The 24,827-nt window shown below is 36.9% G+C and overlaps 1 protein-coding gene across 1 annotated transcript; it reads right to left on the bottom strand.

Annotated features, from left to right (window-relative positions):
• Positions 1-1,253: 1,253 nt before the first annotated feature.
• Positions 1,254-10,783, bottom strand: LOC116288027 (homeobox protein SIX6). The gene is made up of 4 exons (XM_031694743.2): positions 10,462-10,783; positions 10,011-10,176; positions 5,245-5,938; positions 1,254-1,872 (listed from the first exon to the last, which is right to left on the bottom strand). Exons 3-4 carry the CDS (start codon positions 5,817-5,819, stop codon positions 1,734-1,736), a joined length of 714 nt encoding a protein of 237 aa, XP_031550603.1. The 5' UTR covers positions 5,820-5,938; positions 10,011-10,176; positions 10,462-10,783; the 3' UTR covers positions 1,254-1,733.
• Between the last annotated feature and the right edge of the window lie 14,044 nt (positions 10,784-24,827).

Genomic DNA, 24,827 nt, shown 5'->3' with positions numbered 1-24,827 from the left:
TAATCTCACTCGGAACCACCTTCTGAATTTTGGAAACGATTTATCAGTTAGATAACCTATGATAAAGACTAGTTGCGCAGGCAAGTTTGCAAAAATGTTTTTGATGCCCTGTAAACTGGGTTTCTGATTAGGCATGTCTAGGAGGCAAACAAACGTGGCATGACAGTTCAGTTTCTTGTTTTTTTTTAGCAATCCTTTTGGTAATTAAACTATCAACAAGCAAACGCAAACTTTGTGATTTCAAATCACTGATAAGTAAGTAAATACTACAAGACGAAGTGTCTTGTAGTCAAAGTAAACACATTGGGTTTTTAATGCGACGAAATATCCTTGTTAATGACTGAAAACGAGATGATAAAATTCTGCAACAAAGTTGATCAACGTCTTTGTAGCGAGTCCAGTGGATGAGGCTCGTTAGAAAACATTGTTGGGATTTTCTTTTAGATTGTTGTCAGTCAGTCACGTTGAATTAGGGCACTGCTAATCCACGTTATCCCTTTATTACCCCATCATTTCTGATAACAGGTATTAAGATATATGAACCGACACAATCTCCAAGTGCAAACTACTCCTGAAAGAAAAATGCCAGAAAAAACATACAATACCACTGCCTTTGTTGTCGAGAATAAAAGACAAAAAACCTTTCTCTGGGAACTATTACGATAATTGACCATTGTTGCAATAACTGCCATTAAAAATTCTTTGCAAAAGTGGGCTGGCGTTAGTGACTTGATCTCAACAAGCACTTTCAAGCTCTTGAAAAACCGCTATCAGAAGCTAGGGCGCTGTTCTTTACACCATCATCTCGAGATTCAGTGGTTGTGGTGCTCGAGGAAGACAATAGAATTCCCTTTATAATTAGCCATTGGTTGATATCAGTGCTAGAAACTGTTAATCGATCCATGGTGCATTACTTCAAGTCACTCTCACACCTCTCTATTGATCAGGCTCTTTTCAACCTTTTGAATGATAGCAGGAACTTGATTCAAAGTCCTGTGGGTGTTAATGTAGTCGAACAATAGACTCATTTCTGAACCTTTTTTTGTCATAGACAATTTACAGCTGAAATTTTACCATAACATTGTAAATAAGTGGATTGATAACGAACTGGGTTTGAAAAGCATACGCGATGCTGGAAAAAAAAAAAAAAAAAACGCGCCAGATTTTCCCTGAAATTCGCGCCAATAACTATTCGTCGACTACACCACAACTAAACTTTCACTTGTTCGACTTACAAACAAAAACCCTGTGCATTAATTGTCAAAGAAACTTTATTTTATTTTAGCTTCCTTGAAACTTTGCATATTTATAATATCCGAACTTACTTTCTACTAACTATTTTCTACATCAGTTTATCACTGGTCGAGTAAAGACCCACTAAATTTCATTGTGTACTAACAAACAACATTCCGTATATATAGTATTTATATATATTTATATTTCGAAAGCTTTACAGCAATTCTTTAACTTTGTACAATAATTCACCAGAAGAATCGAGAACCCAAGGAATTCTACTTAACTGTATTTTTTTCCTATTAGTATAATTTGTAGTCTTTTCTATAAATTGCAATTTTCCCGATGAAAACAGCTGATTGTGTCTGCAGTATCTACAAACTTGGTTTCATTCTTACTCTCAGTCTAGTTGTCTACAACCAGTTTGGTTCTTATCTGCTTGAAGCAGACTGTTCATCATAGTAGCATTTGATCCACTTAGAAATAGAGGATCTAACTAGCTAGTGTTGTTTTAATTTTAAGTCATCGTTTGATTCTTCTGAATTTTTTAGCTCGCGGAGGTCGTCGTCTTCGATGCTGAGTTCATCAGGACTCAAAGGTGCTTTGCAATTGGAAAGCTGACATCCTTGTTGATTCATTCTGCAACGAAAAATACCAATAATTTAATAACAAGAACAATATTTAAGCAATAAAAAGTTTATTTTTTAAATAACAAATGCATTGTTGCCCTTTTCCCCCTGCGTATTTTGCATGTTGGAAGTTTTTCAAAAACGCCATTTTTGTTTATTTTGCTTTGGGGTGTATATAGCTTTACTCATAAATTAGGCAAAAGGCATTGATTATTGTTTACCCTAAGATATCTCTGTTTTTACCCTTGTTTCATTACATTCTGACTTCTTACTGAATCTAAGCGAAAGCTCTCACACCTGGAGCACTACGAAATCGATTTTTTTCTGTACACAATACTTTAATGGCAGGAAACGATTCCTTCTTGTTGTCCGATAACAAGGTATTTAGTCACTGTGAGCCTAGCCGGTGTGCGTACCCACTCCATCATATATATCATGGCTCGCTTTCATCGTGTACAGCCCTGCAAGTCGTTTCATTGTCAACCTCTGAAATGTATCACTCACTCGCCGAGTATCATCATCATATGAACCCAAGTAGATATGTTTTGGATTAGAGCTTTCAACTCAAGGCTTAGTAAAGTAAAACCATTCAACACTTAGGTGAAGAAAAACAGTTAACAGAGCACTAACATTGTGGGTCTAATTTTTTATCTTTCTTTCGTTGGCCGAGATAGACATGTCTAGAAAATCCCTTTCAAATAAATAACAAAAGCTCCGGAAAGAAAAGGCAGTTTTGAAATCAAAGTCGATAAAGAGATAACTTCAGGAAAAGGAAAAGCATCTACTTTTTCTTTGAAACGTGTCTCACAGAAAATTCTTCGTAAATGCAGGCTTTTACCCTCAGCTCATCGAGCTTGTACAGCCGAAGGGAATGTTGATGCTCTAGGGAAAATGTGTCTGTCATATAGCTAAAATATCGAACAATATTGAGTCGGTAGTCTCCGGGAACCTTCTAAAGCAAAGTCATTTGTCGCCAGTCTACTCGGAATGCCTATATCATTCCACATGAACAATTGGATTCATTAAAATTTATTCTTTCTGTACGAAAATCTCAAAACTCTTGAATTTCCTGTCGGTCTGTATAATCTTGAAGTTGTCTTTAGCAACCAGTGATTGTGTCAAGCAGTACGTTGAACATTATTGGCATATTGTTCCAAAAAGATTTACTGTTTTGACAGAGTGAGTTGAAATATATGACCGAGAGTAATGGGTTGCTTTGTTCCAGGGAAGTCGACGTTCGCGAAGTATACCTTTCACGAGTGATTTATGGCTTCTACAAAATGTCTATGAGAACGAAAAAGTAAAGCAAATATCCTACAAGCACTCTACTTTATGCCGACTTGATTTCGGCCCCTTTTTCTCTCACCATCTCTAAAATTTCAGAGCGGAACTCGAATGAATCCAAATAGTAAGTTATACTAGCCATTTGGCTGCCTCCAGTTATAAGTAAGAATATCAGACTAATGCCTTTGGACTAAACAATCAGTGAAAATTCTTAAGTGCCTTGAATTTCTTGGATTATTTCTAAATAAAACATTTCAGTCGGTCGGAAGCTTTCAAGGAAGCAACTTTTGATTGAAACACAGCCCGTCATCCTTTGGGTTTGGAGGCTGAAACACCCGAGATGAAACGAAGGAAAGAAACTCCATGTTGTTAAACTCGAGCTAAAGAAGTTTGCCTCAGATCGGTAGCCGTAGAAAACGACTTCTATTGCAAATCTCAGCCAGAAAGGCTCGAAAAGTTGAAAAAGGGAAAGAATTTTCAGACAAAAATTCGACAAAACAACATGTTTGAGAATCATTTAGGCTTGTGTATTGAAATAAAATGTGTAAAATATATTTCACGAAATGTTGTTGCTCATTGTTGCTGTAAACCTGCGTTTTTTCTCGGTTCTTTTCCCCAGCCAACTTTTAAATTGATGGACGAAACCTTTAACTCGTAGAGAGAGTAAACACGTTTTATATTTTGGGCGTCTGAATTTTCGATGTGTATTGTTTAATTCTTGTAAAACATTAAAAAGAAAAATAATAATGAAAAAATATTTGCCTTTTTTCATGCGTATGTCGAGGAATGTTAAACGAGCAGAAAAAATATCTAAAGTTATAAATTTCAACCACTTTACTTATTTTTTATAATCTTTAGCTTCAATAAATAAAATAATTGATGGAAATGTTCAAATTATTCGTCAAATACAAACTCGGTAAATTGGGTCTTATTAATATTTGAAGATTTCGCACCTCTAAGTTTTAATGATGGAGGATTAGAAACGACCTTGTTATTCTTGGTTAAGTACAGAGGGTGTGAAGTCCTCCTGGTTCTCACCTACTCTCGTTGTTAATGGTTCCTCTAAATGATAATTTCTGTGCTCTTCTCCTCCCACTAAGTATTCTATTCTTTGATCTTTAGCAAGTTTTTAAGTAGGATTATGCATGCATTTTCAGTCCCCAATCTTGAATTTGTTTCTCAGACTTAAGGGATTCTTCGGGGACTCTTAGTTGTCTTCATTTGAACATTGATAATTATTAGATTGGGCCCATAAACATACAAATCAAAGGTAAAATAGAATTATCATCGTTAAGTATGTGAAAATATCCGGTGAAATTATGAGATATTAATAAATGAGTTGCCCTAAGAGTATCCAAAACACTGTGGCATTCATCGATAGTGGAAAATCAACCATCCTTTTCCGTCAACGGTCTTCTTATGTGGTCGGTCATAAAAGATGTGAGCCATATGTGAAAAACAAAAACCAAACAACAGCCCAAATGTTTTGAGTTTTCAGCCGAATAAAGTCAAAGTATATTTCCGTGGCTTTTCAAATAGATAAATTTTCGTGAAAACCCATTAGCGAAATACTGGTCTAATAATGAAGGAATCACTGCGAACCACATGTTAGATTTTACTCCCGGGCCAGTTTGCTTTGCCTGCCTGCCTGCCTGCTTGCCCTCCAGCTCTAGATATCATAGAGTTCATAGTCATGGTGTGTGTTACAAGATCAAACGTTTCTTTTAGCTAGCCCATCTGTTTCTTACCAACCATATCAACTAATTCTAGGGAAATGAGGGCTGTCGGAGGTAGTCCGTGACACTTCCAACTCCAAGTCCTCGAGCCGTGGAGAGTAATCTCGCCTTAACGCTAAACTTACACTAATTTGCCCATTTCCGTTGCAACCGTGACCCAGCACAAGAAGCAAGGCAAGATATCAATGCATCGAGCAATGAAAACTATGGTTTAAAAGTCATCTGTACTAAAATATACTGTAATATTGTACATGGAATACATTGGCTGTGCTCGTCGAGTGTGTGAGAATAACCCAGTTATAGTAGGTATATTATCTATGATATAAATAAACAAACTAAAAACAAGAGATGTTTTTATTTACCTGTTCTTCGCTGCAGCAGCTCGGTCTCTTTGCCGTCGATTCTTGAACCAATTCCCAACTTGAGTTGGTGTAAGTCCTGTAGCTTGCGCTAGTTCACGTTTCTTCGTGGGATTCGGATACGGATCTTGAAGATACCACTCTCTTAGGAGACTCCGTGTTCGTTCTTTGAAGCAATGTGTCTTTTGTTCGCCATCCCAAATTGTCCTCGGCATAGGGAACTTCTTTCGTACTCGATATTTGTCTACCGGACCTAGGGGTCTTCCGCGAAGTCTTTCTGCTTCTTGATAATGCGCTTCTAGCCACATAGCTTGAAGTTTCGCGTGAGATTCTTTAGTAAATCGGTGCGATTCTAGTATGTGATACAGGTCTCTAAAGTTGCCCATGTGAAAGGCGACTATAGCCCGAGCTCGGAGTACACTTTCGTGCTTGCTTAAAGCCTCTAAAGTACCAGGGGCTACTGGCAGTGACCATAGAAATCTGGCCAAGCGCTCAACATCCCCACTTTCTTCTAGTGTTTCGCACACTTGAGCAATTTGCTGGGGACTGAAGGTCAGTATGGGAAGCGGAGCAAACATTTCCGCAGTAGAAGTACTGTGGTTGGTCTCTGTGGATGTACTGGGCAAACCAAGCTGTTGTGCACTATTAAGGCTTTTGACCGGGTGTGGTGATTGCTCTGTGGACTGTCAGGATTTATCTAGAGAGTTAGAAACATGGGGCATATTATCACTGCGATCAGGTATTACGTTTGTTAAGTTTATCTTATCTGATTGGCTCGTCAAGTACTAATTGCTTCATTGCCATAGCTACACGTCACCCAAGTAGGCCAAAGTGTCATTAAACGCGAGCCAGTACAATAGTCGAGGGCGCATTGTATAGAAAAGCCTTGTCACATGATTACTCTTAAAAACATTTACAACCAAATTGTGTGAAATAGGAAGCAATAATTCTAAACAATTTCAGCAGCTTTTGGAAGTGCTTTACGCGTACTTAAGGAGATGACAACACAAACACTAAACTCTTTGTAGACTTGCCGCGAATATTCGATAAAACTACCAGTTGTTGACAGATGAATTGACGGGGAGAACGCGCAAAAACGAACGCTTGTTTGGCAAATCTACGTTCGTGTAGACCTTAAATATAGATGTTGTGTACGATAAAAGATATTTTTGTCGCAGTTTACCGCAGTGCAATCCCTTTATTGTATAAATAGTTTACATAATCGTAAAACTACAGAAGTCAGAAGCAGGGTCTAGTGGTGATAAAAACCTGTCATTCTGAAGGGATCGTTTACTTACGATATGGGGATTAAGTATTCTCGAAAACAATACCGAAAATTTCTTCCACGCCCCCACAGCCTCACTCGAACTAAATCAGACAAATATGTAACCTAGAAAGAGACCCAAGCAATGAGAGAATGGTTAATGAGAGAGACGTTCTCGTTTAGGTTTCCCATTAGCCCGGGCAGCGCTATTCTCGCTCAAGTATCGCTTCTACTCAACCTTCTCGTGTAGACAGTCTAAGTCATTGTCCAATGTAATTTTCACTCCGCCTTAACAAGCCATAAGTGTGCCTAAACCAGACTCGACAATACATTTCGAATGTAATGCAAAAATGACCTACACTCTGGCGAACTGTAACCTAAGCTGACTTCTTAGATGCTTTCTGTATCTTGCTAAATGACTTCGTTTAAATCTCACCTCCTTAAAACCGATTCAACATCGAGTCGACTAAAAGGAAACTTATCTATTTGTTGCCCGAAAATCAGTATCAGCTCAGAGCCTGATGTAAATACAGGGTTAAGTCGACACTAGTCAGATATCTGATCAGATAGTCTACCCGCTTAGAGCCAGAGAAACAATCCGACAGAACCTCTATATCTTTAGTTTTTCAGCGCATTCTAATCTTCTTACAAAAACACATTTAGCGTTTTTTATTTTTGCGCTCGTGATTTACAACCAAATGGTTGAAAATAGATGCAAGACTCTTCACATTTCCTCAAGAATCAATTTAGCCAAATTAGTTTTCATTTAAGATTATGCGAATTTCACGAAAACTGTGCATTTCTATTTCAAGTATAAAATTCTTATTTTTTTCGACGACAGGTTTCTTTATTTAAAATATAGTTTTAGCTTACAATTACCGGCGGTTCTCGATAAGAACTTCCCGGTTTGGCTTTAGAATTTGATATACTAACAAAACAATTCATTAGAGAGTAAATCTTAGAGGCTTACTCTGTCGTGATGGTATCTCTTAATTTTTTGATAATGCACATTACACGCGTTAGGGGAAGCTAGCTACATCCATAAAGAGTGTCTTAAGGCCACCACTATAGCCAATCGCATCACACAGCTATAGATTTCATTTTTCTACTAATACAATATAGAGTTTTAGCATTGTTTCTACTCTTCTCTAATTTATCAGTAGATATATTGCCCCGAAGCGTGAGGCTTTTAGAGACTCACACAGATGAACGTCTAACTCTCAAATAAACCCTGTATGTCACTAAACTTGAAAAGAAGGCCAGTGGAAAAACTCGCTGTCAGAATAAAGATATATTTAATGGATTATTTTATATTTGGTCTCAATGTTGTCCGGGTTTGATTTGTGTTCTGAAAAAATCTCGAATCAACACGAGTAAATTAATTGCTTTGAATTCTCTCAAACCGAGTCCAGGTAACTACAAAGGCTATAAACAAAAACTGGATTGTTCTGTACCGATTTGTCATCTGCTTCAAGATGGTGATTAATCAGCGAATATGACACCCCACTGGATATTTACATAGAAATATTTGATTTGTTATCAAACCAGCACAAGGCAAGAAACATGAAAAAAAGAAAAAAAATTCCACATGATTTTTGGGGTAATTAAATCTTATTTTTATTACCGAATTTAATTATCATTTGTTCCGTGCTCTTAGCGGGGCAGGTTCGGATCGCTAAACTAACTTTCAGTTTCGGGATTAGGATCAGGAATTTGCGTAGTTTAAATGCCATTTTTTAGATTGTTGTAGACTTATATTTTTTTATGTTAGAATACTTTCTCAAAACAAGTACATAAAACGAAAAAGATAAAAACCCACGTCATGGAATAAAAAGAATCACGTTCAATATGCTACATTTCAAGTAGTTTTTCTTGTTGTTTTAGTGGAACACATCTTGGTCAATTTTTGAGTGGCTGCCACTTCTTTATGACAGTTTTCCTTTATATCTGCTCTTGTTATGCCTTGCTTGATGCGCATTATATTGACATAAATCTGAGAAGACACTTCAACGTCTTTCTTTGCCAACCTCACGTGTGTGACAGTTACTCGTCCATAAATCATTGGGGCACACTGAAGCTTACAAATGTGATCTGTGTGGTTATGATATATATATATATATAAGCATCTGAGTCGTGGAAGTTCGTTGTAATTGTTAAATTAATATACCTTCTGGCGACCTACTGACATAACCTTTTTTCTCCTACCTAAAACTCCCCTCTCTCTTTTCCTCTGAAAAGTAACTGCTCTACTCTTGGAAAAGGTTCCAAATGCCGTGTATATTGCGTCTTCTTCGAAAATCAGTCACAATGGCTAAATAATCCATGATTGAAAACCAAATAGTAAATAGATTTTAGACAAGGATATTTGAAGTTTTCCACTTGAGAATATGTATATAAAAAAATGAAAGTTTGCACAGATTGGGCTAGTGAGTTCAACACTGTACTGTAAGCAGAAGCAGCAGACTCGAACACAATTCCCATTATTAGTCTCGTGTTTACATTCACCACATAACACCAATCATGCTATCATAGTTTTCTTCTCTTAAGGAATCAAAAGTCAAGAATGAATTGTCTAAATCCTCCAAAGTTAACTGTGAGCTTTGAATGGTGGATGGCGCCATCCATGCTATTGTGCCGTTTATATACCAGCGGGAAATTCCGTCATGTGTAAACTACACCATGTTCGCCAGAGTAGACTCTTTAGTTTTCAACCATAGTTTTTTCTGGTATTCTGTAGTCGTTGTAGTGGTAACGTTTTTAGCACCAATTTCCGTTGATGATTTTGCATGAATTGGTCATGGAGTTGATTTGGTGCAACTTTAACCTCAAATTAATTGAGAGTTCAATGCAACATGCTCGTAAAACTAAACTTACAAAACATGGAATTCATCAAAAGAAATAAACCGTTCGAACTATAAATATGCACTGCTAAACGACTTTCCCGGAATTTTAAATCTTTTGGGCTCAGGCTTAAGAATCTCTATCAATTATATGGGTATTCTCTCTGGCCGGTTTGAATAACACCATATCGTATTAAGATTACAACCTGTGAAGTTAACCTCGTTATTGAGACGTTTAGTGCATGATGGAATAATAAGCTCCAAGCACGAAGTGCTAAAGGTCTCTACTCTACTAGCTAGCTAGACCAGTATCGTTCAAAATGGTGCGAGGAAAAAGGAAAGTACCAAATGTAAACTTCACGTACTTGAGTAAGGAATAGTATTAGCACTAGATTAGAGTTTGTTGACATAAATGTCAATAGAGTAGACTTTGCTTCTGATGTTTATTTGCTTTAGGAAGTACTAAAGGTTACTTCGTTTCTTTACTGAACATACCGACGCTAAACAGTGAAGAATGAAGTTGGACCTCTGTGATTTATGATAGCATTAAGCAACGTAGGTTTTCGGTGAGAAATTTCTCGTTGAAAAGCACGCTAGGAAGTATTTTGCTTGGCAAAGAAGACTTAAAACTAATATTTTAAGTTGAAATTACGGATGAGTCTTACCTTTTCTATCCACTATAAATGTTGGAGCAGCTAGAGAAATCGTACTTGAGGTTTCAGAAGGACCGTTGTTTTGGTACGAGTCTATTTAGGTCTAATTTACACAGGGCGTGCTGTAGACGCTAAGAAGTAAGGCATCCGACCAAAGGGGCTCGCTTCTGAACAATGACTAAACAAACAGAGTAAGATTTAGACAAAATACCCAACACAAGCCGTTCTACAAACTAGTACACATCAGCATCGCAGAGCATCGCATCGAGTGGCATGTGTATATGATATGAGATAATAGACAAGACAAGCCATTCAGTAGGAGGTTTCTACTATTCAATTCACCTTCTGTATCATCATTTTTTTTTTTGTCTCGAACATTGATCAGTAATATTGAAGAACAATGGCGAAGCAATGATGAGCACTCAAGCACATTTACATATTGGTCTACATAAGATCAACCCACCTCTTGGGAATACTCTTGTATATCAATAAAGTACAATGGACACTGAGACATGTATTGAGGACTTAGGCATCAATTATTATCGCCAACATGAAAATTGGTACCGTTCAATGTTGTCTAAGCTTTGTCACGCCCCCATCATTATCGACCAAATGTCTTCGTCCATTTACTTGATTTGAAAAGAAATTAGTGAAATATCATGCTTGTTTGTTCGACGGACTCGTAGTTAGCCAAGTAAGCCCCGAATCACGGGCCAGAAGTCTGCGTCGCCCGGTTTGCTGGGGTCTACTTAGACAGGACTATGAGAAGTCGTGTTGAAGTCTCGTCAACACTAAGTACCATTATAGATAATTATTATCCCACTGAGATTCAGGTAATGAGGTCTCTTTCTAGAGGTTTCCGGCCCTACTCACACTAGGATGGCTCGGGACAATAGACCGAGAGAAGAGGAACAACGCAAAGCTCCTCCTACGACCTGGTTGACTTAACATTTTGTCACGCAGATCGCGAAACGTCTCAATGACTCATTAATAGTGGTCTTGCCTCAGGACAGCTCTTAAGCATATCAATAACATAATCGTTGACTTGAGAATCTAAAGATACACAGCAAGAATGACGTGAACCATGTCTTGGAATCTGACTTCAGTTTAGGCAAAAATATATGCCCATAACTCGACCACTCAAGCATCAGAATGTGAGGAATAAGAATCCCAATTATGACTACATATAATAGAATAAAATTGATCCGAAGCAGAATGAATCGAAATCTTAATTTCTTTTTAATCAAAAGCTTGCCTGGGGCATATGGAAAAGTATATACCAATTTGAGACGGTCGGTGATTTTGTGTTCGATTCCTTCTGTAAAAAAACAGGGATCGTAACATTTCTATGTTTAAACATCTCGATGAAATGCTATTATTCGTCGATACATAGTTCTGAATGATACACTTGGCTTCCGCGAATCGCCCACAGATGGTTTCCAAGTAAGAGCGTGGTCCGGTAAAGTACAGTTAAAGAATTAATTTCGCTTCCAAAACCAATTAACCTTGCACCCAAATCAATAATATTACTCCAGCGCACTTTTAGCCGACTCAAAAATACCATTTGTGGTAAGAAAAAGGCTTTTAGAGCTCGAGAACCAAGATAGGCTAATCTGCGGCTTTCCCAGCGTGTTTTATTGATTCTAGTAAAGCTGGCTGTGAGGAAACAGAAATATTGTTTTTGGCCCCCTGTGGGTTGAGCAAACAACTATCAGAGAAACCAAATTGAGTATTGAATATTTATAACAGAACGACTAGTATTAGATTGACCTATTGACCAACACCACTGGAGACACGAGGCAATTAAATAAAGACCCGAGCCGTTTTGTGCAATCTTCCAGTACGGTTTTACGTCAAAATCCCTCTTTGCCTGTTAACTCCACCACAAAAACTTCCGTCCACAAATCGGGAAAAAAGAAAGAATAGAAAAATAAAGAATCGTTTGAAAAACCTGTGCCGTTGAAGATTCACTAGAAGCAAACTAGGTTCTTATTTTCAATGACTGCTTCATATGTTTAATCATATTTAAAACTAGCAGATTCTGTTGGTGGAATTGAGTTTATATCAGGATTATGTGCTAAGATAGACACGAGTATAAAGTTGGAAGTTGACACCCTTTGTATTTCAGCTATTGCTAAACCTCAGTCACACAGATACAAGATAAGGCCTTTTATATCCATCCTCTATTCTCTATTATGCAGTTAAGGTTTTCAATTAAGGGATTGGTTTCATATTTTTATATTCACACGTGCAATTGGGCAGCCTTGTGGGATAACTCCCAGTTTTTCTTTCCTTTACCTCGCGACCAAAAGGGCTGCACGCGGCTGGCATTTAAGTTTCAATTAGTCGAAATTACTTTGTCGGTTCGACGTCCCGCACACACGTCAATGATTGGAACTCAAATGTTTTCATCACCAATGTAGGAATCTTCCTTTAGATTTGTTTTTATAACGCTCAATTCCACAGCCAATCTATAGTGATGCATTTGATTGTTGAAAATTAATGAATGGAAGAGCCGAAATCAATGGTAATGATGGCCGACAAGGCGAAGCGATCCGCTATGTACACTGATTGGATCGAAGGTATTGTCTGCTTCTCCACTAATGATAAATAGTATACAGTATCTATTATATCCTTGAAGTTCCTTTCAGGATGCAGGTGAAGTCTGTTTGTGTAAATAGGACTTTATTTGCTACAAGTCCAACTAGTGAACCCATGTAGATTGTGGATGGACTTGATTGATTGTAAGTCTAAAGCTATTCAGCACGCCAAGCGAACTAATTCTCTTGCACCTGCATAAACACATGAACAAATCTATGCACACGAGAAACTCGGCTTGAATTTCTAGCACATTGTCCTACGTAAAAGTATATATATGTGTGTGTGTGTGTGCATATATTCGACAATCAATGGTTACAGTAGAGAAAAGATCTACGCAGAATTTTGTGTGCCAATTCCTTAAACACATTTATTTGAATTTATTTGTACATACCGGTAACATTTTTCCAAATGTATATCCCCAAGTCTTATTTCATAACTTGATTGCTAATCTGCTTACCTTATAAAAGACTTAAAACCCTTTTTTGTGTTCGTACTGATTGAAATCACATTTATGATCAGATTACCGATTGTTGTAATTTATGATGGCCCCCCAACCGAGGTTCTTGTCAGGGTCCTTCCATTCAACACGGGTAAAACTCGTACTCTACATTAATAAATAGACACTTGTTTCTAGAAATACTCATAGAAATTCTCTTTCGTATTCTTTTTGTGTCCATAGATGAAAGTATTATTGTTTACTTTATGTAAGCTAATATCAAAGCGTGCCACAATAATAAGAATTGTCCTGGTTCCTCATTGTCTTCTAAAACTGCTTTGAAATAAGAGATCGTCTGGTGGTAATAGAATATCTCAAGACTGAAGTTAAATCTCTGAAAATTTATCTCAAAATCGTACTTTCTAACTCGATACATGGATTTAAGCCGTTTTTAAATGGCTTTCTGGAAAGAATAGCGTTGAAAGTTATCTTAAAAATGTATCTTATTTCTCTTGAAACGGTGTTTTGTACACATGTACAAAGAATAGGTTGATAAGATTTCGCTTTTCAATGGTATTAACCTTTTTCACTTCAACTTGTAATGTAATAGGGTGCTTTTAGCCTAAATTAGTGCAGTGTATGACTTTATTGAAGTGGATAGAGACGAAATGTCAAAAACTCCTTTCATCTGTGCGATCCCAGTGCACAAGTGCTGCGAAAAATTGGAGGAGACTTTTTGCAAAGTTTATAATCGCAGTCACTCTTAAAAACCATGAGAAAGAAAGAAAACAAAACAGTTATATTTACCTTGCACTCTAAAGAGTTTGATTAATTGCTCAAATCTGCCGTGGTTTCTTAAAGAATGATATATAACGGATATGGATTGACTTTTCAAGTAAACACATCAATCCTTCATTCCAAAGATCATGTCGTTTTAGTTGTACTGTAAGCACTGGCCTTCTCAGGTCGCTACCCTGGGATTCGGAAAGTCTGTCTTGAAGTTAGAATTGCTTTTATACGCGAACAGAATGAAAAAAAACCTAGTTAAGGATTTAATTAGGTATTTATCGTAGAACGCTTTTATTTGCTATTGGTCTGAGTGGAGTTAACAACAGAAAATCTTATTCGCGTGACAACCACGGACACCTGCGTACAATAGCCCGGACTCGATGACAGATCATACATTGATCCAAATACTAATCGAACTCATTGTAACTCCTTCGTCAGCTATCTGTAATGTAGACTTAGATTAGCTCCAAGACAAAGACCGAATACCTCAGTCAACTCAGTAAGTGGGTCTACACTTCATCTTCAAATGACATACAGATACAATCTGACTCAGCGTGGGGCGAGAGGACATTTGAAAATATTGCCCGTCATTTCAACTTATCTCATTTATTTCAAATTGCTTTTGAGTGACTATACTCTAGTTTATATAAACCTATCTTTTATAGGAATGATAAGGCCGCTCATGGACTAGACATGAGGATCTTGAGTCGAAGATAAAGCTGACAATATTAACTTCTTAATTTTACCATGCTGAGTTTATGATCTGTAAAGCGTGCCGCTCCTAAAAAAAAGCGTTTTCTGTGCAAATCAGTATTACCCCTTGTCAGGTCGTATTTCAATACGAAATACAATTTGACATGATTATTTTTAGCCGACGCGATATTTTGCATCCCAAACTATAGTTTACAAGAGTTTAAACGACACGAAATGCAATCAAAGAGAATGATGCTTTCAGGCAATGTCATTTGCTTCTTGGTTTGGACGTGACAATATTTCATCGCTTGCAATATCAAAGACACATCGTGTCATCTTATCTTCTCCTTGATAATTCACCCCGTATAGTAGCGACATGGTAACAGAAACCTGTCTGTTCAGTTCTAAACTTGGGCTTGGGATCTGCTGTTTGCTGTTCACACTTGTCTAGCGCATCAGTGACTTGACTGAAAATTCACCCCCACACACATTATAAACCTTATGATAAAACCACACACACAAAAAAACTAAAAATTAAAGCATATTTTCTTGATAGCTTGCTTCGTTTTGTTCACTTTAATCCTTTTTATTAAGAAGCTTTAATCCTTCTAATAAGACTTCAGACTAATGGCTACTACAAACCGCTCGCCAATTATTTATGACACCATCGATAAAGAATTTGTCTTCAAAGAACAAGACAAGACAAAATGATCTTAAAGTGATCTACACAACCGAGAATGTCATAATCAGTCTATGGCTATTTTCAGATGGAACCAGCGAAGGGAGAGCTAAATAACGGTAGAGTTGAAAAGGAGAAACGGCGCGTCAGTAGAAAGGCGTGTACGGCCCAGGCCAAGAACAGTTATTCCTGGCAACGCCTATGTTGTATGATCTCATTCAATTTATCGTAAATTTAGCGGTTTTTAGCGTATAATGTAGGAGTAATTTAGTCGGCACGCAAATAGTAAATAGCACTTTAAGAAACATTTGAACGCGTTCAAATTTCTTTGTCATATTCATTCGGTTATCTTTCTAATCTTCTTCATTAACTGTGCGCTCATTCAAGTATCACTTACATTCATTTTTATCAGTTCCTGTAAATTTATTTTTCGCTCTCTTTTTTTTCTTTCTTTCTTTTCTTTTTTTACTATTTCATTATCTGTAGTTATCTAGATAAAGTACACTTTAAAGATGGCTTGTTTGGCTAATCTAAATAGTCTGCAGGACCTAATTCTTTCAAATTTGCCCTATTCGTTGGAATTCGGAGTATTTTGTTTCTTGAAACATTGATCGTTTGATTATTTAGCGGGTCAAATTAGAGATATATTCTTTGAAATCCAACGTATATTCTCCTCGTTGTTTGATCTCTCAATAGAAATCGTAGATTTAGCTTAGTATTGTATTGTCCATTTTCTCTGTCGTCCATCCATCCATCCATCCATCCATCCACTTATCATTACCAAATGTTGCCATCCCATTCTTTCCATGAATCCACACATCCATCCCTTCCTTCCTTCCTTCCTTCTTTCCTTTATTCATCTGTCCACCCATCTATATACCATCCCATCTATTCATTCATCACTCGACCTACCTACCTACACACCCACCCATCCATCCATACCCATCCATCCCGTACATATTTTTTTACCAAAAGAACGTAAACACATCAATCTAACAAAAAGGAACACAATACGCTAGCCCAATACAAGTCATCATTTAACATTCATTATTGTTAATCGGGGGACGAAAACCTATCAACATTCACTAGTGAGTAATATCAATATGTATCATATTTGTCATCACCATATCCTATTCCAATGAGGCATTCCACTTAAAATCGTGCCCATCAAGTCAGACTACAACGCTTTCATTAACTGGATTTCACGCTAACACGATTTCTCTTTTTTGGGGGGATCGTAAGATTACTCAATAACATCTCAAGTGGTTTCCTAAGTGAAGAAGTAAGAGAGAGAGAGAGAAGACGGGTTCGAGTTGTCTAGCTTCTAATGTCTAACGCTTGTCGAATGATTTTCTAGTTTTGAAGAGCTTTAAGTGTTCAATCGTTCACAACAAGTGACATTCGTCGTTTGAGGGGGTCTCGTTGGCATATACGAGAGAAAACACTTGAGATTTGTCACTACCCCATGATGAATCGCTGTTCAGCTTTTGTTACATTTTGTCATATTGCAAAAGTAAATCGTAGCAATGAGTGTTACTAAATTATCCATATTGACCGTTTACTGTGTGAAATTGCGACGCGATGTGTTTTGCTACATTCTGGAGATTTTTGGGCCAAAATTTCATGTATCTTATCAAAATAGAATTTAATATACAAGGTCTTTTTGAAATATATAAATGAATCAGCACCGTTTTCTTATTTCTCAGAATCTCGTTTAGTGAAAAAAAAAAAAAAAAAAAAAAAAAAAAAAAAAAAAAAAAAAAAAAAAAAAAAAAAAATCCAGATTAAAGTAACCAGTCAGTTTAATAAAGATAATGCATAACAAAAAAATGCTTTGAGGGGAAATCTTGCAAACTTATCACATTTAAAAAAATAATCCCATACAATTATCATACAAAAGAAATCCGTCAAATTTATCAGATTTTGATACGTTTATATAATTCTACCGAAAAATCCTAGAAAATTACTTCAAAAATCAAAAGAATAGTAAAACAAGAGATAAACAGTTGTGTGCATTGTCATAGCAACCGTCCAAGTGACAGTCCACTTTGGGTGCTTAACTCCTAGTCCCAACCTATAAAGCGTTGTTCCTTCGTAGTTCTCTGACTACCGGGCTAGACTAAAACACTTAACATTCTTACAGTTCGTTTTTGAATCACCAGATTCTCTGAATTTTTCATTATTTATTTTTGTCCCTTGCCAAACTAAATGATGTTCAGTGACCTCACCCTGAAAAAACTTAGTCTATATTTCTATAACATTATGTCGGATTTATTACTGAGTTTATCAAAGGTTAGCACTAGTAGTCTGCTTCGCATCCTTTGTTTGCATTGGTTTTTAGGTTTGTCCGTTAGGGAATGCTCCCTTCTTAAAATTGTCTTGAACAATACGAGACTAACGTAACATGGAAATACAAAAGTAATGCCACAAATTCCATCGAGAAAAAGGTCGATTTCTTTTGTATTTCCCTCGCAAGGATCCATTTATTTAAAAAGCATGGATTGTTGTATAGGGTTTATTAGTACTGACCATCTAGTGAGCGACTACTAATCAGCCCCAGACTGAAATGGTTATTTGTAATATAGATGTACTTGTCGAGTGTAGAGTCGATTTTCTTAAACTCCCCGGTCTATTGTTTATAGTAGACACCTACTTCTAGTTACACCTTTTTCTTTTATTATATTATGGGCAATAAATGTTGTTATAGTCTTACAATCTTCCTGTCCCTACTCACTTGGAAAATATCTTTTCTCTTCGGCGTTTTATAAAACGTTGGAAATACTGATTTATCAATGCATTTTCTTTACTGATCTCAGATACATCCCTGCTAGCAGAGAGTCTCCCTCGTTGGCGATTCTTCAGACAGAGAAAATGTTCCGCTCTACCAACGAGGGAGATTTTGCTAGAAGGGAACCCTCGTATGAGTTTAACATCCGATAATTTTAAAATTAAAAACTTAGTTCTTGTACACAAGTTCATCAGTTACCGTACGTTTTCAAAACTACCTTCCAAGTTTCCCCAAGTTCTCTAATGGTCTGTGGAAACCATTCTGTAGCTGTCCTTTACTAACACAATTTAAAAGCTAGCTCGACTAATAGTTTAAGAACTAACTTTACTTGAAGACAACCATGTTTCAAGTTTCCGCACCAATATTTTAATCTAGCGTCTGTTTCAGTTACCTCTACATTAAGGTTACTCATGATCACCGATTTAAAACACAGTTCTTTCAAGTTCACCAGCCAGTTCCTCCGGCAGTTGAGTAATTTGCCGAGAACAATATCTCAACTTTCTGAGATTTCTAAAAGTCTAATTCATAGTTTCTCATTTCTCACAAGTCTTTATTAAGCTAACACTCGATGCTTAATTAATTAAGCTTCGGTAGCTGCGTAATTAACGTTTCGAAATCTTACTTTGGAAATAGTTTTAAAAAATCAGGAGTTCTAATCTGCCTTATATTGACAAAAACAAAAAAGCATTACAACTGAAGTTGACTAAACCAGCAAGGTCTTTGGCTGATTTCGAACTTAATTTACTATTAGTTGGTTGTCTGAAGTACTCTCACATTTATTCAACTTAGTAAACCATGGGGAAAACGCTTTTGGAAAACTGAATCTGTTAGGAAAGAAGCTAAAACCATGTTGCTGTAAATCTCCTAAGAAAAAAGTAGCCACCATCATGTTTAGAAATGAAATAAAATCATTGAATTTATACGAAATAAAGGCATACGTAAAACGGCAACTGGCAAAAGAACGACCTAGCCCTCTACTTCTTGTTCACTCAAGAGGTTGCACTTGTACGATAAACGCCTTAAAAATGAGAGGAATATTTCAAAATTATTTTTGAAAAAAAAAAAAAAGTTAAGGATACGAATGCACTTTTATTAAACTACTATGAAATGATGCGCAAATAATCTTTGATGATATTTTAAGCCATTTGTCATGATCATGGCGTGTTTATTCGCCAAGTAATAAATACTAACTGACGCACCAAAGCCATTTGTCATGCTAGGAGGTGGAGTTACTTGTCAGTGTTAATTACTAAATGTGTAATCAATGTCATTCATTCATTACCACACGTCAATCACTTGTCTTAATCAATCAATCTGATGAGAGCAAAGTATTGGTTCAGCTCCGTTGTTATCTACTGAGATTTGAGTAAATCGTTTTTCTCTTTTGTTTTAAAAGCAATAGTTTATAAAGATAGTACATTCTGGAATGATCTTGTGCTGTTTGCACTTGCTTAGGAAGCCATCTTGAATTATATTTAGTCGTGACGGAAAAACGTATCCGAATTCTTGGCTAAAGAAGTGTCAAGGCAAGAGAATGATTTAGTGCTTTTTGTAGATCATGATTTAATGCTTTTTCTAGAGTTATTAATCTGCTTTTTATTCCAAGTACAATCAGTTATTCACTAGCCCATTAAGCCAATATACAGATCTTTGTTCATGATCAACGTACACGTTATGTAATAAACCCTCTTTATTGGTATTTCGATATCTCAAACTTTTGTATCATTGATATTTACTAATAATACATATCTCTATAAATATCTGAGCGCAATGTAAATGCCGGCTTTTTGGAGTGCAAATCAGTAAAAGTGTTCAGTACGCTCTTTCGAACAAAATTAATTTTGTTTTTTAATGGTGATAACATCTTGTTTTAGCGATCTCATTCGTTGCTGGTGACTTACAAATCAATACAAAAACCTTATTTAGGAATTTTTTTATTCCCTCGTAAATTAGCGTTTTTGGGGGGGAGCCCACTTTTCCTCATGAACCCTGTTTAAAAAGAGTTTGTATAACCATGGATGACAAAAAGACTGCAGCCATGGTTTTTGTGTTTACTCCTCAAGCTTTTGAGGTTTTACGAGCTGTGAAGCGAGAAGTATTCTAATACCAACATATAAAAGGATTAACGATCATTATCATCATTTTCAACTAATCCTTGTTTCCGGTTTTGACAATTAAACTTTGTCATAAGCTTCAATACAAAAGAAACTATACATTAAGCCATCAGTATCTAATCTTAGCTCAATGAATTATCTGAATATTTTTCCATTTTTTCCCTTTTTTTTCGCCTCCTTCAAACTAATGTACTAGTTGATTGAACCCTACCCCACTCCCCCAGATCCCCGGGACAGGGCGGATAATTTAAGATAAATTGCTGACGTATGCGTTAAATTTGCCGTATACCCGTGCATTCACGCTAAAACATACGCGTTAAATCGGCCCCGGTTTCGCCGCGTTAAGTCCCCACTTCGTCCCGGGGGTCATTTGTTTATTCATTTATTTACTTATCAACAATATTTCTTTATCAACAATATTTATACAGAGGTGCCCAGTTCAGTAAAGCTGGTTTGAATGAGGCTCTGTTAAAAGACAGAAAATATATTACAGAATTAATGCAAAATTATTAGAAAGTACTAAGATTAAAACACTTAACATGTAGTATTGCATGGTGCACAGGGTTATTTTTTAGCGAAATCTAAAATGCTTTTTAAGGCCAGACTTGAATCTTGTTAAGTCGTGAACCCTCCACAGGGCCAGTGGAAGGCTGTTCCAGATCTTTGTACCGATCATATTATAACGATTAATGCATAACCCAGTTTTCCCCTCAATACTATAGCTAATAGAAATTTAATGACAAAAAAGAAAAAAAGAAGAAGAAAAAAACTTCCCGCTCTTTCTAAGGCCTCCTCTCGATTTCAATCTTCTGTATAGTAAATGCTCTGGAAAATCAAACCAGAACAGTGTTTTCATTGCATGGTGTTCCCACTACGATCGCCTTAATAAACAACAGCACATTTCTTCTACTTCACAACAAACAATCACGTTTACCTGAGAAAAGTTTCTCCAAATATCCGTTCTGCAATAAATAGTTCAGGAAATGAAAACGTGCACTGAAGACTGAAATGTTTATTTTGATGAGCAATAAATCGCACGCGCACACATTGCCAGGATTGTGTGAAAACTGTTATATAAGACTACCACGCTCACTACGATGCATGTGGTTGTGGTTGTGACCACCTTTACTCCAAAATATACCGTTTTTCAACCAAATTTTAAGTTGTTTTTTTTAGCTTACTATTGGTTCAACCTGCACTTTCAGCGCCCCTTCTCCTCAATATTCAAGGCCCTGGATTTGATTCCTGGAATAGTTATATCCTTTCTATACTGTGGCGGGTTTAGGGGGTGCAAATGAACCCCCCCCCCCCCCCTACTGGCTGGTACCTTGAATTTTTTATATTAAAAAAAAAAAAAAAAGTATGGTAGGTCCGCTTTTTGAAAATTAGCACCTTCGCCCACAATAATAGGGCCTGGACTGGTTGATAGGTTATCCTTATCAGGAGCGCCCCTAGGCCAGTGATGTGCCTCATGGGAAAAATGATGATGCAAGAGAACGTTGTTGTGCTGAGATCTGCAAAAATGAACCCCCCCTCTTAAAGTCCTGGATCCGCCACTGCCATTAATATAGTTTTCGTCAGTATACCTCGAAATTAGGGTCAAAAAGCATGCAAATACAGGCTTGGCAATTATTCAGTTATGAAAACGAACGTTATTGACATCTCTACTTCATACCTCCATTTCCGTTTTGGTTCCAAAGACAATAGATGTTCCGTCTATTAGAATAATCCTAAATTTGAGTCCATCGTGTTTTGTCATTATCAAGCGCATTATAGCATACACTCATTAGCCGTTATGCTATTTTGCTACAACGTGATAAAGAGACTCAATCAGGGTCGCAACAGCTGTCCACGGTGGTATTTTCATTTTCAGTTTGGATTCTATCATTTTCAAGCTAGTATCGGCCTTACCATAGTTGATATTAACTATGGCCTTGCTTATTATTTATGTCCCTGACCCTGCCCTAGCTTTTAGATAGGTGTTATTGTTCTATTGTTAGGTTTAATTGCTGTTAATCCTAATTTGTTATGAAACGCATTTTTTTCGGCTATTTAGTGAGCGATCATAATTTATCGCTTTGGGGCAGGCACTCCCCTCCCTCTCCCCCCTCGTGGCATCAAATGTAATGCGATTTCTTAATTTTTTCTCTTCTTTTCTATTTTTGTTTTGGAGTTTTTTCCCAAACGAAATGGCAGTTTTTTGGATCTTGATCTCCCCACCCTTCGGAAAATCCTGGCTACGCCCCTGAGGTTTAATTAAAAATGCACGCAATTCTTCCTCGGGACCTCCGGTTGGCTATCATTTTTGTCTCGATAAGTACCTTGAACAGTGTGTCTCAGTGATGTGTATATACATCTCCTCGGCTCGGGCGTAATGTTTTACCATTTCATACCACATGTCATTCCCTTGAGAATAAGATTCTTTGTCTGAGTTGTATCGGCCATATTCGTGCTTCTTCCATCGAGCGCAGACGGTAAACAAAGAAATAATGCTCTAGATAACGACACGTGGTCTGGAATGGAAAAACATTACGCCCGAGCCGAGGAGGTTCATTGATCATGGTTTGATTCCGTATCGAGACCCATCCACCTAAACCAAATACGACGTTCTGATACGATGTAGAAGTTTTGAATCATTTAGCTTGCGAAAAGTCTCACAAAAATATACTCAATTTTTTTTGTATACTCTGAGAAAGCGAACCTTTTTTTCTCACCAAAATTTTTCTAAATTCTTAGAAAACGTGCTGAAAGGCCCGCATTCGCTAATGTTTTTCTCCGAGTCTCTATATGCCGCATCGAATAAGGGGAAGTTGCGCGCGCTAGAATTGGAAACCTGGCTTTTTCATATTCAACCTCTAGAATAATTAACAAGTTTTTTAATGAGTTATTTGGTGAAATTAGCTTAGTGTGGTGATAGAAATATGCATGGAAAAAGGAAAAAAGGTTTTAACGTTCCTCGCATCGCGGGTTTTCAAAGGATCTTTTTTAATTCTTAATTTCAAAGATTCGTATTTTTCATTCCTTTTTTCATGCCCTGTGAATCATTCATTCTTTTGCGGTTGTTTTACAGACGCCTATCGCCGTTTTCCTATTTTCTGTCAACGCTCGTTGTTTTCTTCCTTCATTCTAGTTAGGCTGCGTTCATAATGTATGGCAGAGAGGGGGGGCAGGTGAAAATTTGAAATGTCCAGAATAATTCTTTACACCCCCCCTTAAAGTCATGCAAAAACAATACGATCCCCCCCCCCCCAAGCAAGGTTCGTAGCTTCCTCCAACTGTGCATCCCCCCATTTTTCTGATAAAAATTTTCCCGATCCCCCCTCAATTTCACCTGCCCCCTGCCACATAATATTAACGCAGCCTTGACCTAGCAGAACTGATTTCATATACAGTTATATGCAATCATTCCCCAGGACGTTTTTGTAGACGTATGGTTTTTTACCACTTACATAACATCGATCCCGACTGCAAAACAAATCTTTCTATTTAAAAATATAAATATTTAGAAGTTGAAGGAAAACCCAAATGGAATGAAACTAGTGAGGAAATTAAAATCTCTTTATTGGTTGGTGCTTTTGTTCGTGCGTTATAAACAGAGCTCCAGAAGTGCTTAAGATACACGTCATCGTCTACGTCATTTTCCACCTGCGATCGACAAGGATTGAGTAAACCGACAAAAAAAAAAAACGAAAAAAAACAGAAATTAAAACGCCGAAAACCTAAAACAAATATAAATCTCACTGGAGTTAGAGTTACTATTGAATGATATTTTGAACGGTTTATCGATGACTATCTATATCCTTTTGTGCATCAGCTTAGACTAGTTGTTTTCATACGTGGGAATGAATTCTATCTAAATGGAAAGTATGACTCACAACAACGCTGCTGCATACGTAGTCCGTCATTAAAGTGCGAACTGAGCTAAATAACTGTTTATTCTGCTATAAGGTTTTTGTCTTTTCTTTCCCGCTGTGATGGCTCAATAATAACCTCCGACAATTTTGCATATGATTCATAACAGCTGTTAGGTCATCGTTGTTTGAATTTGTTATTTTTCAATCTATTTTCTGTGCGAAAGTATAGTCAAAAGCAGGTTTAACTACTCACCTTTTCCTACACTTGAATTTGGTTCTTGATTATCTACAAAAACTCTGTTTTATGAAAACAAGGTTTTCTTTTTTTACGGCTATAGCGATTCATGTGTTTTCAGCCCCACCACGAAGGAACATCTCTCTATTGTAAACCAGTCATTATTATATGTTTTCTTTTCCATGGTCATATCATTTTAACCTGGAGTTTTCTCTGCTAGAGCGAACAGATAGCATATCTGCATGAAATACTATTGACTTTCGCTTTAGCAGAACTCTTTCTCTTTCTCTTTCTCTTTCTCTTTCTCTTTCTCTTTCTCTTTCTCTGGATGACAACTGATTTGAGGAAAGCTATGTACGATAGAGATAAAATGAAACAAAAAGCTACTCAAACGAATTCGAGGGACGACTGGAGTGATTATAAGTCTATTAGAAATCGCGTCAACAACGAGATAAAAAGAGCCAAGAAGTCATATTATGAAAATCATTTTGCACAAAATTCAAAAAACTCAAAGGAGGTCTGGAAAGCTATTAATGAAGTCCTCTCACGAAGGACTAAATCTGGCTCTTATGTAACATCTATCAAAACAGGTGATACATCGATGTGTGACTCGAAGGAAATAGCTGAGGTATTCAATTGT

This window comes from Actinia tenebrosa, unplaced genomic scaffold, assembly GCF_029948245.1.
Source record: "Actinia tenebrosa isolate PJP-AT-01 unplaced genomic scaffold, QUT_ActTen_1.0 PGA_scaffold4__44_contigs__length_22323623, whole genome shotgun sequence".
Lineage (NCBI taxonomy): Eukaryota > Metazoa > Cnidaria > Anthozoa > Actiniaria > Actiniidae > Actinia > Actinia tenebrosa.
This window is presented reverse-complemented; position numbering and strand designations above follow the sequence as displayed.